The following is a 16,344-nucleotide window of genomic DNA, read 5'->3' as shown; positions in this document are numbered from 1 at the left end:
CCCCACCATCACCACAGGACAGGAAAGAGAAAGGGGGAGAGTTACTTATTTTAAAGCAATTACCCTATGACTACATAATCTAATCTAAACACACATTTGGCTACCCCTTTCTGCTATGAATAATCCTTGAGTTTTATAGAACAGTGTCCCCGTTCATGTGCGATGGGGATCTGACAAGTGGACAGATTGTCCCCTCTCTGGTCACCCCCAGCTAGATGGATATTCTTACCAAGAGGGCTCCATACAAGATGTAGGAGATCAGGGCTTCGTCCAACCTCTGGCTGCATCTGAGGAGACCTTTGACAAGCTCGGTGACTGAGCCTCCGTTGCACAGCTGTGAGAGAAGGGCAGCACAGAGACAGGCAACAGCAGAATCCAAGCAAAAGACAAACAAACTCAGAAGAAAGCCCATTGATTACTGGCTCAAAGTAAATTTGCAGAGCAAAAATCTTAGCCTGGAATAAGTAGAGTTCAGGTTTGCATAAGCAATTACATACAGCTCTTTGTGTGTGTGTGTGTATCCACCTGTGTGTTTGTGTATGCGTGTGTGTATTCTTCCTTCAAGCTGATGATTTATGAGTAAAAGTGCACTACCAAAAAGCTGACTTTTTCATTGTCAAAGAAAATCTAAAAGCCCAAGTTATCATTTAGCAATCTAAAAAAAAAGGCTTATTAGTAATTATAGTGACTTATTGGATATTTTTTACCTTATGTACCTATTGCCTTTTTTTTTTCAAATGTGCATTTTGAGGATGAGAAAGGACTGGAAGAGCAAGATGGATGTCCTTGATACCTGACAGGAAATAAATTTTAGTGATTTCCAACATTCTTGCTTCTGGGCCAGCATTCAGGCATCGAAAGCCCAACCTGTAGCTCTTCTAGAGTTGCCAAAGCATGGCAGGTTTATGGGATGGAGCTGCATCATCAGTGCATTTGGTGTTCTCATATTCAACTTCAGAATCTCAGCAACTAGAAGCTTCCCCATTCTCTCTCTCTCTCTCTCTCTCTCTCTCTCTCTCTCTCTCTCTCTCTCTCTCTCTCACACACACACACACACACACACACACGTTTAAAACATCCTAGAAAATTATAATCTGTATGTTGCTCTTTCTTGTATAATGTATATAACGGAAATGAATACACAAAGCAGGCATAGTCTGCTTTCTCAGCAATTGAAGGGTTTTCTTTTTTTTTATTGTGAAAATACTGTACAGAGAAGTTACAATTAAATGGGCAAGATAATGAGTACATTTCTTACCAAGCATTGTAGCCTCCTCTTTTGTTTCCCCTTCCCATCCGGTCCTCCTCTCCCAACCCTCCCCCCGCCACCAAAGTTGTAAAGTTCATTTTCAACGTAGCGACTTGTATGTCTCGTTGTTGCAATGGGTCCACCTATATCCCTAGTTAAACGATTTGTTTTTTCCTTCCCCTTCACAAATTATACCGACATCAAATACAGTGAAAGCAGGGGTTATACCGTAGGGAGGGACATACAACACAACAAAGAAATAATCTTATAAATGTGTTAGAAACAATCGCATGAAAGAAAAAAACATTTGAATACATATCTTAGGGTTCATTTCCCTAACATCAACTTATCTGACCTTTTCTGCTTGGACCTATGTTTCTTTGGGCCTGGCTTACTTTACTTAATATAATTTTTTCCAAGTCTTTCCATTTCCTAACAAATGGGGCAATGTCATTCTTTCTGATGGAGGCATAGAATTCCATTGTGTATATACACCACATTTTCTTTTTTTTTTAATTTTATTTTATTTTATTTGTGAACATACTGTACAGAGGGGTTACAATTACATGGGCAGGATAATGCGTACATTTCTTACCAAGCATTGCAGCCTCCTCCTTTGTTTACCCTTCTCATCCCTTCCCAGCCTCTCCCCTCCCCCCCAATCCCAATCCTTATCCCAATCCTTCTCCTCCCCCCCCTCCACACCGACGTTGTAAAGCTACACCACATTTTCCATTCATCTACTGAGGGGCATCTGGGTTGATTCCCTATCTTAGCTATGGTAAATAAGACAGCCATTGAAGGGTTTCAATGATATTTTTCACTAACTGCAGAAGTCCATACGTCCATGTGTGGGTTTGCTATGAACTATCTTAAATTAAGGGGTTTGTAACTGTTTTAAGAAAGGTATGTAAATATCCTGAAATTGCACGCATCTTGTATTTTTCTGAAAATTCAGAGCCACCCTTGACCTTGAAATGATTTAAAAGTCTGCTTTAGAGACTTAGGTTCTTCCCTGAGGCTTTGTCTGAAATTTGGGCAGAGTTAACCCGTGAGCAGTGGGTGGGCCTCTGTTGAGTCAACTGGCTTTTCTGACTTACACAAGAAAGCTGGAGGGAGCACTGATTATAGCTTTCCTAAAAGAGGCACCTCTTTATCAAGATAATAATGCATTAGGACCTATTCAACTCTAATTATGGACACCTGCAACATTTTAATAAAGGAGGAGCAGAGTTTTTGTTTGGCATGGGTATCATCACCCTCTCCCAACCCCTGTATGCTTAGCAGATACCTTACACAACAACAGTCAAGATAACCTGGAATTCAACTGACACGTTTGTGCCAGTTAAGATGCTCCCACTGACAATGTGTAACTGAAAATATATAACATAGAATTAGCAAGTCTTTAAAGCTAGCATAAAATTACTATCATGCAGGAATTCTTATAGAGGGACGGTCAGCAGTGAAATGCTGAAGACAATGATGGACCATTGAAGTTGGGACCATATTAACTGACCTGCTGATTTAACAACTCAACCCAGCAGTCATGTCCGCCGTGTTGAGCTGGCAGCATTTTGTCTTTGCTTGAGTTTAGAGGTTGATGTCCCCCAAAGGCCTACCTATGAAAGGCTTGGTCCCCAGGATAGTGTTATTGGGAGGTGCTTTTAAGAAGGGGCCTTAAGAGAAGTCCTCAGATTACAGGATATGTACCGTACCCTTAAATGGGTTTATATGACCCTTACTCCATAGCGTCTTCCTCTTTCCTTTTTGCCCCATGGCCATGCAGGAAGTTCATTTCATCACATTCTGTACCTTATCAGTGGCCTGATAGCAATGAGTCTGCCTAGTAATGGACAGAACCTCCTTAAAGCTATAAGCCAACATCATAAACAAAACTATAAGCCAACATTTATCTTTATAACTTAATTCTCTCGTGTTTTGTATAAAATTGAAAAAGACTTTCACAGTCTTCCAAAGAGCTCCAAATCTTTTAAATTCTAGCTATGTGTTTCATGTCTTTGAAAGGGATAGAGGTGAGTAGGAAAAGATGGCAGCCAGGGAATTGTGGCCTATACAACTTGAAGATGACAGGGTAAGCTGATAGATCAAAGCCTGCCTGACAAGGAAATGGGGGTAGTAAGGAAGTAAGATACCTGTTCAGTAAGAGCAAAAGAACGAAGAAACAGGATGAGACATAAGTCTGTGGAGTCACAAGCTTATAAGGAACAAAAAGGAGATCCACCAATCAGAAAGCTGTCTTCAAGAGGCCCAATTTTCCCTAGTTAATTCAAAGCCAATCTCTGTTTCCTCAAAGTTGGGATAAGATAGCTGAAATGGACTGAAGTGTCATCTTCCCGAGGAATGTCTATGCCATGTGCTGCTCTCTCTCTCTCTGTCTCTTTTTTCCTCTCCCTCTCCCTCTCCCTTTCCCTCTCCCTCTCCCTCTCCCCCCCCCACAATAATTCTTTTGTATTAAACTTTCTTATCACCTTTACTATGTTTGCATCTTGTCTGAATTCTCTTTCCAGACATAAGAAGTCAACTTAGCTGCCCTAAAGCTCTGGTAACAAAAAGACAAACAACCACAACCTCCAGTGTCCTCTCTTGGTTCTCAATGTCTGTGACAGGCTAGATGTTTTACCTATCATTCACCACTCATACATAGACACATGAGTGACTAGGTGAGAACTGTGGAGGTAGCATATAACTAGGGAGTATGGTGTTACCAAAGAAGAAAGGGTGAATCTGGGAAGGATAACCCAGCAGGAACAGCCTTGGAAATTCTCCATTTGTGGTCAGAAAGATAAGTGGGTTTGGTCAGGTGGACAAGAAGGGAAAGAACATCCTGGGAAAATAAGCACAGAGATATCATGTGCAAAGAAAGGAAACATGAACAACTAAGGTATGTGTGTATACATATGTGTGTGTGAGTATATGCATATGCATGTGAATTCTAAATGCTCTGCTATTCTTGGGACAAAAAGGGTCAAGCTCTTAAGGCAGAGAGATGAGAAAAGATGATACAGGACAGGGAATGGTAGATGTGCCTTGCTAAGGGTTATGAGCTATTAGTCTACCTTATTTCTATTACAATGCCATGACATATAATAATACAGAAAATAAGCTACAGATGGTAGGCAGAAGGTCTGTCTGTTCAACTCTGAATTCTGGAAAGATGACTCAGGCAGCAGATTGGAGGATGGTCAGAAGAGGCATCCTAGACACCAGTTACCATGTGAGATATCAAAGGAGTCAGGGTCAAAAGTCAAGTCATAGCGATAAAATCAAGGGCCCAGCTTGTCAGGCTCTGATGAGATTGGCTGGATGTAAATTTCTGACCAATGGAGGCAAAGTAGAGACAGAGTCTATGGATTCTGTGAGGCTGAGGGAAGTATCAAGGAAGTTATTTGCTTCTCTACAGCAAAAGGGGGATGGGGTGTAATAGGAATGCAAGATGATAGCTTCCTCATTGGACCATTTCCCAGCAGGCATGCCTCTCAGAGGCACATGCTTTCTTTTATTTTTCCTTCCTTCTTTTCTTCCTTCCTTCCTTCCTTCCTTCCTTCCTTCCTTCCTTCCTTCCTTCCTTCCTTCCTTTTCCTTTTGTGCCAGTCCTGGAGCTTTAACTCAAGGCAGGGCCTGGGCACTGTCCCTAAACTTTTTTGCTCAAAGCCCTACCACTTTAGCCATAGCTTCACTTTCAACATTTTGGAAGTTCACTGGAGATAATCATCTCACAGACTTTCTTGCCAAGCTGACTTTGAACCACAATTTTCAGATCTCAGCCTCCTGAGTAGCTAGGATTACAGGCATCAGCCACTGGTGCCTGGCTGGCATATGCTTTCTTGAACCACAAGTACCCTACTGAAATTCTAGTTAAAGAAAGTTAAATTAAATACTGAGTGATGATCCAAGCTAAAAGAACCTCAGAATTTTCTCCTGAAAATTCTTTTAAGTCTCAAAGTGTGTCCAGGTTTGCCACAAGGACCTCTTCAGTAATATTTTATATAGGCAGCCAACTTCTAAACTTTCCTTCTAACTCTGGAACCTAAGAAAGGGTTGAAAGCAGTTATTTGTCAATAGGCTTAAAACTCAGCTGCAGATATAAACACAACAAAGGGATCTTACTCAGTTGGTGCCTTTTGTTCAGTAAATGTCAGAGTTTAAGAGCTGTCTGACTTCCCAGAATTCACAGAAACATGTAATTAAACTGCTCCGGGGCACCGGTAAAAGAAGCTGTCCTGTGAAGTTGATAAGCCATCCGCAAGGTTTTAAAAGGTCAGCCTGTGGTGTATAGAAAAAAGGGCTTTGGGCACTTGAATATTTTTTTAAAATGCAAGTATACGTTGACAATTGTCTAAAGCAGAGTTATGTTTGGTGAAATGAGCTGAACATTTTTAAAGCTTGACAAGGAATTATATTTAAAAGTACCAAATAAAATAATCCCTTCAGAAGGCAACCAAAGCCTCCTGGCCAACCTCTGAGGGCTGACACATCAGCCCTTCCTTCCTGCCCACTCTTAGCAATCAGACTCAAATGCAGAGGTGTATCTCCACCCTCCCTCCCCCCAGCTCCTCCCTATCCCTCAGCAAGGACGTGTGGCAGCTGGATGCATAGAGAATTAAATGAGCATTTTGCTCCAAACCATGAAAAACAGAACAATCATTTACATTCCACATGTATTTTCTAAAACATCATTGAATATTGACACAATCACAGTATGTGTATTTAGTAAAATGGTTCTAATTTCAAACAATAAAACGTTCCTTATTCAATAAGCCATCAATTTTCCTCTACAGTATGAAAGAATGGCCTGGTACAACATGTTCCCCAGGCCTTTGTTCTAGCGCAGGCCAATTATTAAGTAGACTCTGCATCACTATGTTGATTTGACCTGATCAGATTGCAGAATAAGAGGAATTTTTTTGCAATAACCTTTTGTTCAGTAGACTGTCAAGGTCTTTCCAAAGGTGTTAAGTTTTACAAAGAACATAAAGCAGAGATCAAAGTGAACAATGGCCAGTTCTCAGTAAATTCAGACAGCCTATTTTTCCTCTAGTATTAGGACAGATGAATACCAAGCCAAGTCATTGGTCTGTAACTAGACAAAGAAAAGCCAGGCCTTGAAACCCCAGAGCTCTGATCAAAATGAGTAAAGGTACGGGCACACTCCCTTCCACTCCTCAGTTTCTGAGCTCTTTTGGGCCAAGCACACATACGCACAGCACATGCACGTAGAATGCTACTGTCGTATTTCAAAGCTCTTCCCTTTTCATGTCTCAAGTGTATTTCCCATTCCAGGGACTCTCATTCTAGATTTTTCAGAGTCAGTGTTCAGTGCTCCAGTGCCACCTAAACTATCTTCAGCTAGTCAAAATCTATGTGGGTATCATAGTTTGAAGCCAGCTTAAGCAGTAAAGTCCATGATACTCTTTTTTTGGCTTCTTTTGTTTTCTTATTTACTTTTTTTTTTTGTCAGGGTGATGTACAGAGGGGTTACAGTTACATAAGTAAGGTAATAAGTACATTGCTTGTCAAACTTGTTACTCCTTCTCTTAGTTTTCTCCTTCTTTCCCCCCCCCAACGCTCCCCACCCTAGGTTGTACAGATCATTTCCAACATATTGTCTTGTGTATATTTCTGTTGCTTTGGTTCCCTCCTTTGTCTCACCATTCTGTTGTTCCTCTTCCCTTCCCTAATTAAAATAAACATATATACAATACCAGGGTACCAAAATCAAATACAATGAACAGGGGATATACCATAGAGGGAAGAACATACAAAAGAAACATTGGAACTGGAGCTGTGGCTCCAGTGGTAAAGTGCTAGCCTAGAACAAAAAAGCTAAATGTCAATGCCCAGGCCCTGAGTTCAAGCCCCAGGACTGACAGAAAAAAAAAAAACCACAAAGCAAAAAACTTCCAGGCCTGCTAAGACCTGATAACTTTAATTCGCACACCAATACCAGTGAGTGAAAATGCATTGATGTATAACACTTCTGATGATGGTCATGGCTAGACTGGCTTTGTAAGGCCAGAAAAAGCATAAACTCTCAAAAGCATAGGCTGGATAGAGATGCCACCTCCCTCCTTAGCCCACCCCCCACTTTCATTCCACAAACTAGATACAGAACTTAGATCTCTGGCAAGGTAGGAAAACTGATTTTCCAAACCCTGTTCTTTTACCTGGTTTAGAAAACAAAAAATTTTATTTTTTCTTTATATCCTTATTTATAGAACTCTATAAACAATTTAAATTGAACATTTGATTTGCTCTGAAATCAATAGTTCCCACCTGTCAGAAGTTTTACTCTAAAATGAGAAAGAGAAAATATAGTTTATATGCATACTATTTTTCCAAGTATTGTATTTTTCTCAGGGGTTTTATTTCTTGTTAACTTTTATTTAGGTGTGAGATAATAGGACTTGCAGATTTAAAATTTTTTAATGCTCACTTAAAATAAAACATTTAGAAAATTCCCAAGATGTTGTATATGTTTTCTTTCCATATCTTCCTAATATAGTATCTGTCATAAAACAGAGTTTTTGTTGGCTTTCTACTAGCAAATTAGTAATGAATTTCAGAGATGACGTTTTTATTTGTTTTGTTTTCAGGATTGAAATGATTTAAGGAAATTATTAACAATATTTTTCTATCATCTAAAATTGCTCAGTGGAATGGCTTTTCATGTGCTAGTCCTTTCAGCAAGGAAAGAGCGAAAGCAACATAAATTTAATTTCAATGTATAGGTCATAATTTTATTGTATGATTCTTTTGAAAGTACACCTTAACAAGCTGCAGGTAAGCCAGACAAATGAGTGCTCACTTCTGATATCCTAGTTACTAAGGAGACTGAGCTCTGAGGCTCATAGTTCAAAGTCAGCCCAAGCAGAAAAGCCCCTGAGACTTTTATCGTCAATTAACCAGCAAAATGCTAGACTGGAGGTATGGTTCAAGAGATAGAGCACCGCCATGAGTGAAAAGGCCTATGAAGAATGTGAAGCCTTGAGTCCAAGCCCAGAACCCTCACAAAAACAAAATCAAGCAAACAAACAAAATGCAGGTAGAGCAACACAGTGAAGGTGCTCGGTAGCCTGCTGTCATAATCCAGCTGTGTGGGGCGTCAGGAAGTGCTGTGATCCCATCCAAAGACCCTGTATTTGTGTTCCCATGATCCCATGGATAGCATCCCAGGTGGCCGCAGCCATGGTGTTATGAGAGGGCTGAAGCACAACACTGTAGCTTAGACAGTGTCCCCCAAAGCCCATGTGTTAAAAACTCCGTCACTAGACTATGGTGGTGGGACCTTCAGGAGGTAGGGCCTCATGAGAGGAAGTTAGGTCCCTGGAGGTGTGTCCTAATAGGGAACTGTGTGTCCCTGACCCTTTTTCTCTGATTTACTCTCCATTCGCATGAGGTGAGCAGCTTCTTTGCCCTATGCTCCATCTGTGACATGCTACCTCTCCACAGACCCCCAAACCTAATTGACTAAAGACTAAACCCTCCCAAGCTATGAGCCAAAAATAAATCTTTTCTCTCTTAAGTTGTTTTAACTGAGGTATTTTGTTACAGTGATGGGAAGCTGACTGATGCATGTGGTTTTTCTTCTATTTCTGCCATGTAGCTAGTTATGTGACCATAGACATGTTGCTACTCCCTCTGGCTCTTGACCTTCAATGAACACCAGTGAAACTGTTAGAAATTCAGGAATCCTTGTATTTTTCATAGGACTTTTAGAGGTACTGGGCACAACCCACCATCCAGCAGCATTGTAAAGACAACTCGTCCTAGGATAAAAACGGCCAACATTGAGTATCTCATGCTGCCAGATTGAGCATGGGCCAAAATGACCAGCAAAAGTCACAATGTAAACACACTGTATTGCTCAGATATAAGAAATTCAGTGTCACAGAGTGGCTACATCTCTTCGTAGTCATCACGGGGTGGGGGGAGGAGGCTGGCAGGTGAGTACCAGTTATTAACAGAGCTAAAGGAAAATAGAGTTGGGGACCCAAGAAATAAGGCCATTCCTAAACAAAGAAGCTTCATTACCAAGATAAAGCCCAATATTCTCTTCATGGGATGAGGGACAGAGAGGAAACTCAAAAGATGCTAATAACAATGTGTTATATGACTCAAGCAACCAATTAAAAGAAAATAATGATGCCCTAAGACCCAAATTGCTTATATCTTTATATTGTGAGGAAGGCAATTGATATGACAGAAATATTCAGAAGAGTTTCCTTGTAGATCATCCCACTCAAATATAACAATGAGTTTCCCACACATGGTTGCCAGGGCAGCCAGTACATTGTGTCCCATGGTCAGGCCTTCCCAGAACCAGAAAGACTGGGTAAAGAGGCACCAGACAGTGAAGAGGGTGGACCTCTCCTTTGATGTCTCTCTTGTAGGGTGCCTACATAGTCCACCCACATGGTCTCTGGTAGGGAGCACGAGCTGATTCAGAGACAGAGTCTACAGTAGGCCTGTTCTAAATCCAAGGCAATAGGACTGCCTATTATCCTTGTTAAGGACACATGCATTATCTTTTGAGAAACTACTGTTGGGCTCAGAGGCAAATTCAAAAAGGAGACAAAATGGTGGGGCCATAGTGGACACAGAGATGTCTCTTCAGATTCCCTTTTCAGAACAGGTGCTGCTAGGAAGGTTGATGGCCCACGTCTCCCAGCTGCAGCTGCATTCTTCACTAGGAATTGCACCCCACAACAGGGAACTGCCTCCCCCGGGGTCGGGCTCTCTTCTAGGGCCCACACGCAGCTGATGACTAACGGATGCAGGAGTACAACTGAGGACGGGTCTGAAAAGGCCTCTGAGCTCTATTTTTTCAAGATTGGCCAAGGCCTTGGTTGCATCCACACAGCTGCTTGATGTCTCCCTTGCCCACTCACCCTGCCGTCCTCGCTTCCTTCCAGGCCTCATCATTTCCTGTAAGAACTCTCCAATGGGCCCTTCCTACACAACACATAGTTCGTAGAGCAAGACCCACTGGATACCAGTGGGCAATTATGGTAAGCCAAGGGCATCTTGAGTTAGAAAGCTTTGAAAATGAGTTGCAAACAATTGGAACATGAGTTCTAGGAAATATTACCAATTTAGGGAACACAATAACCTTTTCTAATTATACTCATGTATTTTCTCTAGTAAGAGAAAAGATGGTCCTACTTTTGTGGGGGAGGGGGGGTGGGGAGGGGTCGTGGAACCTGAACTCTGGGCCTAGACATTGTCCCTGAGCTCTTCAGCTAAAGGCTAGTGCTCTACTGCTTTAGCCACAGCACCACTTCTGGCTTTTTTTGCTTATGTGGTGCTGAGGAGTTGAACCCAGGGCCTCACGCAAACACTCTACCACGGAGCCACCTTCCCAGCCTCTGGTTCTACTTTTGAAACAGAGAAACAAGTCAGGGCAGGGAGGGAAAGCAGGATAAAAATGAGGGAGGAGTTAATACTGTTCTAAAAGATATGTACTCATTACCTTACTTATGTCACTGTAACCCCTCTGTACATATATTTACAATAAAATCGCATTTTAAAAAATATTTTCAACACACAGCCTAACTATAAGAACTGCAGAGGTTTCCATATCCAGCAAGGATCTGTCACATGAGTGAGAGGCCTAAACAAAACATCTTTTTGCCCCTGGAACTCTGTTCAGCTGATGGTTACTCAATAGCCACTTACCTCCAGGACGAGCCACAGCTGTCCACCTACACAGCGATCTGCTTTGTAAAACATCCCATAAAACTTCACAACATTGGGATGGTTAGGAAGAATCTGCAAAATGTTGTATTCAGCCTCAATTTCTTCATCCATATCCTAAACACATTTTTAAAAATGCATGTAGATTAATACTAGTTATACAAATATGGCATCGTGTTCAGGTATTCAATTAATGATACCAATTTATTATGGATTGTTTGGGGCAGTACTGGGGTTTGAACTTAGAGGCTTGCACTTGCTATGCAGGCACTCTACCATTTGAACCATGCTCCCAATTCTTTTTACTCTAGTTTTTTTTTTTTTTTCAAATAGGACCTTGCTCTCCACCTGGGCTGGCCTGGACTGAGATCCTCAATTTATTACGTTTTCTACTATAGTTTGAAATAATGAATGCATGCCACTGTGCTTAGATTTTTTTTTTTTTTTTGGTTGAGATGAGGGTCTTGCCCAGGTTGGCCTTGAATCACAATCCTCCTGACTTCTGTCTCCCAACTAGCTAGGATTACAGGAATGAGCCACAGTACCTAGTTTATTATATATATTTATCTATATAATATATATTATATAGATATATATTTTTTGGGGGGGTCCGGTTGTGGGACCTGAACTCTGGGCCTGGGCGCTGTCCCTCAGCTCTTCAGCTCAAGGCTAGAGCTCTACCACTTGAGCCACAGCGCCACTTCCGGCTTTTTTATTTTTGCTTATGTGGTGCTGAGGAATCGAACCCAGGGCCTCATGCATGCAAGGCAAGTGCTCTACCACTGAGCCACTTTCCCAGCCCCTATGTTATATATTTTTAATGTCAGCCTTCAAAATACCTAACCAAAGACATTTTAATTTCAATTTATTCAAATTATTCAATTAATTCAAATTATTTAAATAATTTTTGTTTTCTTTACCTAGATACCATTATTGTATCTTTTATTAGAAACAAATCTAAAATTTCTAAGTAGTTAAGGATAAGTGTCTTGAAGGCACCTTACACAGGATTGATCATATACAACTCCACTGTGCAAAACAATGTAGGACATTGTAACCTCAATCACTTGAAATAAGATGTTTGCCTCGGATGACAGACTATCATAAGCCTGGTTCACTTTGTAACTTGCAGGGAGACTAGGGAGTGAAATATAGCCCTCTTCCTAAAAGAGCAATTTTTGAAAAGCCCAAAGGGTCAAAATCAAAATAACAGTAAAAACAAGCAAAAAACAAAAGCTAAAAGAAGTTTTAACTCCAAGTGAGGTCCCTGCCTCCAAAGAGCTAGAAAGGAAATTGAAAGCTCAATATTTGGGAAACATTTGATGGTGGTTGTAATTTACCACTGAGACTTACGCTGATGGGATCCAGAATTTTCACTGCAGCCAGGCTCCCATCATTCTTGTTCGTCACCTTGTAGACCTTGCCATATGTGCCTTTGCCAATGGTCTCTATAATCTCCCAGGTATCCATGGGGTCCGGAAGTGATTCAAGTCCAAGCATCATGGTATTGTAGTGGAATAATCCATAGAGATGCTTGCTGATGGGAGAAATGTGGTCACATATAATAGATCACAGGATTAAAGACAATAAAGATTTTTACATTTCTTAACCAGTAGCCTCATGTTGCCTTTTCTTTTTTCTTTTCCTCCTCTACTTTAAATAAGTTTTAGAAGTGTCTATAAGAAGCTGGTAAACTTGGAGAGCATGGCTCAGGTGGTAGAGTGCCTGCTTAGCAAATCCCAGTACTGCAAGAATAAAAAAAAGGCAACAGAAGATAGATAAGTAATAAGATTCTGATACATCCCCATGATACAATTCTATAAGTGGAGGTTATATATGCTATAGGAGGAAGGAAGCCTTGCAGGAGTGATGCAGGCCATGTTTGGGCAGTGGTCTTTTAGGTGGAGAGAGGTGGCTGCTACCAGAGAGTAGCTGAAAATCAAAGGTCTAAAACCTTTGTCCTCAGGTTATGGTAAACTTGACCAGATTGCCTTGAAATCTGCTGAAAACTAGTCCTACCTTCTGTGTGCAAAGGCAAAGGAAGATTTGCTGCATGGACAGACTCCATCCATGCCTAGTACCCACTGCTGACAGGTCTGTGGCCCTGGGAAGAAGAGTCAAGCTCAACCCACCCACGCAACCATAGCCTTGAGAGGGAATAGCACAAAGAGATCAGCCAGGAGCAGCAGATTCACTCTGCCTTCATTAGCAGTGCTTCACCAGCAAGCTTGGCAGGCAACGTCTCCTAAGACTGATTTGCTAGCAAAGACCTTCAAGTTCAGTTGCACTCAGGCTGGATGGGGGTCTTAACCCACCTGCTTTCCAACCACAGACAGGACCAACAGGTTGTAATGACAAGGCTCAAGGCACCCAATCCCCACTTTGTGCCTTAATATGTCCTTAGGGGACAGCATTTCTGCCCTTGCAGAGCATTCTAATTGTGCTTCTATTTTAGTTTAGTGCTTCCATTTTATTTTATTCTATTTTATTTTAGTTGCATTAGTATACATTAATCACATCAGGAGTTTTCATTGGAATAATTACATACATGTATATTTTCCATACGTAAATGAATAAGTTCATTTCTCTTTGGGTGTCTGTCTCTCTGTGTCTGTCTGTCTGTCTGTCTCTCTCTCTCTCTCTCTCTCTTCTCTTGTACTAGTACTAGAACTTCAGTTCAGGGACTGGGTATTGCCTCTTTTTTCATTAGAGGCTATTACTCTATCACTTGAGCCATACCTCCACTTCCAGTTTTTGCTGGTTAATTGAAAATAAGAGTCTCATGGACTTTCCTGCTCAGTCTGGCTTCAAACCATGATTGATCCTCAGATCTCAGTCTCCTGAGTAGCTAGGATAACAGACATGATTTAACAACAACTGGCTGAAGTATAGCTCTCATCTGCACTTCTAATTGTTTTCTGGACTACATTCTAACAAAGCAAAGCCCTGCCACCTGTCACAATAATTTACTTTTTTTCTTTCTCTTTTTCTTACTCTGCAAGCATTTAAAAATATTGAAAACCACTACAGAGAGAGAGGGGGGAGGGAGGGAAGGAGAAAGGGAGAGGGGGAAGGAGAGGGAGAGGGAGAGGCGGGGAGGGAGGAAGGGAGGGAGAGAAACTACCTTCCACAAGGCTTTCAGCCAGTACTGTGAAGCCCAGGTAAAATCTACCCTGGTGGAGGCACTGACCCCAAGATTTTTGCCAGTGGAACAACTCTAGCCTTTATGTGCCAGTTTCTAGATTCCTGGGGACTGTAACCTTTCCTGCTACCAAGGGTTTCACAAAGTGTCTCCCTCACCACAAATTAGAAGCTTTAGCCATATGTATCATCATCTCTACTATTAGTTACTAATCCTAGCTGCTCAGGAGACTGAGATCTGAAGGCAGAAGTGTTTGTTAGACTTCATTTCCAAATTATATACAGCAAAAAAACAGACCTGGAGGTGTGGCTCAAATGGTAAAGTGCCAGCCTAGCATGCTGTAAAGTCCTTTTCTAAAGGAAAATTAACTAACAAGAATATAACTTTATTTATATGTGCCAATATAGAGACTTCAACTCAGGAATTGGGCTCTGTCTCTTAGCTGTTCTCTCAAGGCTGGTGCTTTACCACTTGACACACCTCTACTTCCTGCTTTTTGCTGGTTAATTGGAAGAATCTCGTGGACTTTTCTGCCCAGGCTGGCTTCAAACCATGATCTCAGCCTCCTGAGTAGCTAGAACTACTGGCAACCAGGAAGGTTATAATTTTTGATAACTTTGAACTTAGAAGTCTAGACTTCTAAAGAGCAAAAGGATGGCCAGGCAGAGGATGCTGAGATGACATCCCATCAACAGAGATGTTAGCACTTTAGGCTTGCCAGTGTGGTCCCTGTTTCCTAACATTGGGAAAGCATGCATCTGGGCTCAGCCCTGGACACAGAAGTGTTCTAGCTGAACTATGAGAAGCAGGAGACCCTTTTGTCAACCAGCTAGGAGACAGACATGGTGTATCTCCCTGACTCAGTCTCTCCACCTGCATCTGCATGATGGTGGCTCCTGTAGGTCAAGCTATATACTCCACAACTTCATAGCGCTGCTCAGATGGGAGATAACAGAGAATATAAGGCTTGTCTAGCCAGCATCGCAAGAGCACGGTGCCAAGAACAGCCTCAGGACAGGCCAGGTTTAGCAAACACTGCTGTTCTGTTTTAGTTCACTTTCAGACACAAACTAAATGAGATTTGCTCCACTAAGTTATTTGTTGCACACAGACAGCTGGAATTCCATGTGTGCAGAAGACATTACATCAGAGAATGTGGCAGCAGGAAAGGACCATGGGGGCTACTGAACCAAGTGGTTTTCTAATGGCTTGGGCTATGAAACACTCTATTAAATTCATCTCACTTATCATGCTGGTGGAGACTTTGAGGGAAACAATGTAACTCTAGCTGAGAAGGGCTGGGGACCTGAGCATGAGCTCCATGCTTTAATGGACACCTCATAAGGAAACCAGCTATCCCAGGATGCTGGGACCGCCTGTATCAGTACATAGCCTGGGAAAGCTCTTAGAACAGGGCAAACCAGGAGAATTCATCATCATTGCCTCCAGAGTCTTGCAAACACATACACCTCCTCACATCATCATGAGAAAATCACTAATTAAGCACCCCTACCACCTCACCCACCTGTGTGGTGCTTGAATTGTGTCTCCTCCTTAATTAATACTTTGAAGTCCTGGCCCTTACTTCATCCTTGTAAATATGACCATATTGTCACAAAAAGGGGAGTGATCAACACACTATGCCAAGCATCCTTATAAGAAGAGATCAGAGTTTAGACTCTAGAGTGGGAAGAGCGTGTGAAGACACAGAAAGAAGGGAGCCTGACACACACCAAGAAGAAATTTCTGAAATAAGGATCCTTGCTGATTCCTCAGTCACAGACTTGTTGCCTACAGAGTGGGGATGGGTGGCTAAAAGAGGCTCTGCAGCCTGTGGTATTTGATTGCAGAAGCCCTACAAGGATAATGCACACCCATTATGCAGATGAAGAAACTGAAGTCCAGATTGGTGACCCAACTGTTTAGGAACAGAGAAAGAATGGAATCTACTCATTCCATAGGTCTGATCTCATGATCTACAGAACAGGATGGAATCTGCTGGTTACCAGTGGTCCTACTGCATCAATTCTTGAGACATTCTGAGAAGAAAGTAGTCCAGTCACTGGAGAATAAGTGTTCAGCAAACTGCTCTGCTGAAACAAGCACAATACACCCAGGGGAATTCATTTGTAGTGGGCCCCAAATAAGCAGAAGGCAAACTGCTCGAGTTCCCGCTCTGCCTATCAGGTAGTGTCTAGGTATCCACAGACAAGGTTAAGTAAAGGTACAGCAAGACAGG

General features: G+C 41.8%; 1 protein-coding gene across 1 annotated transcript in view; it reads right to left on the bottom strand.

Moving 5' to 3' along the window:
• Nucleotides 1-12,496, bottom strand: part of Myo3b (myosin IIIB) — a 239,322-nt gene extending 226,826 nt beyond the window's left edge. Inside the window, exons 1-3 of the mRNA XM_013027381.1 lie at nucleotides 12,317-12,496; nucleotides 10,946-11,080; nucleotides 230-334 (exon numbers count right to left, since the gene is read on the bottom strand). Coding sequence (XP_012882835.1) covers nucleotides 230-334; nucleotides 10,946-11,080; nucleotides 12,317-12,466 — 390 coding nt within the window. The 5' untranslated portion in view covers nucleotides 12,467-12,496. The remainder of the gene's footprint in view (nucleotides 1-229; nucleotides 335-10,945; nucleotides 11,081-12,316) is intronic.
• Between the last annotated feature and the right edge of the window lie 3,848 nt (nucleotides 12,497-16,344).

The sequence above is a fragment of the Dipodomys ordii genome, unplaced genomic scaffold (assembly GCF_000151885.1).
Source record: "Dipodomys ordii isolate 6190 unplaced genomic scaffold, Dord_2.0 Scaffold5, whole genome shotgun sequence".
In the NCBI taxonomy this organism is placed as follows: Eukaryota; Metazoa; Chordata; class Mammalia; order Rodentia; family Heteromyidae; genus Dipodomys; species Dipodomys ordii.
This window is presented reverse-complemented; position numbering and strand designations above follow the sequence as displayed.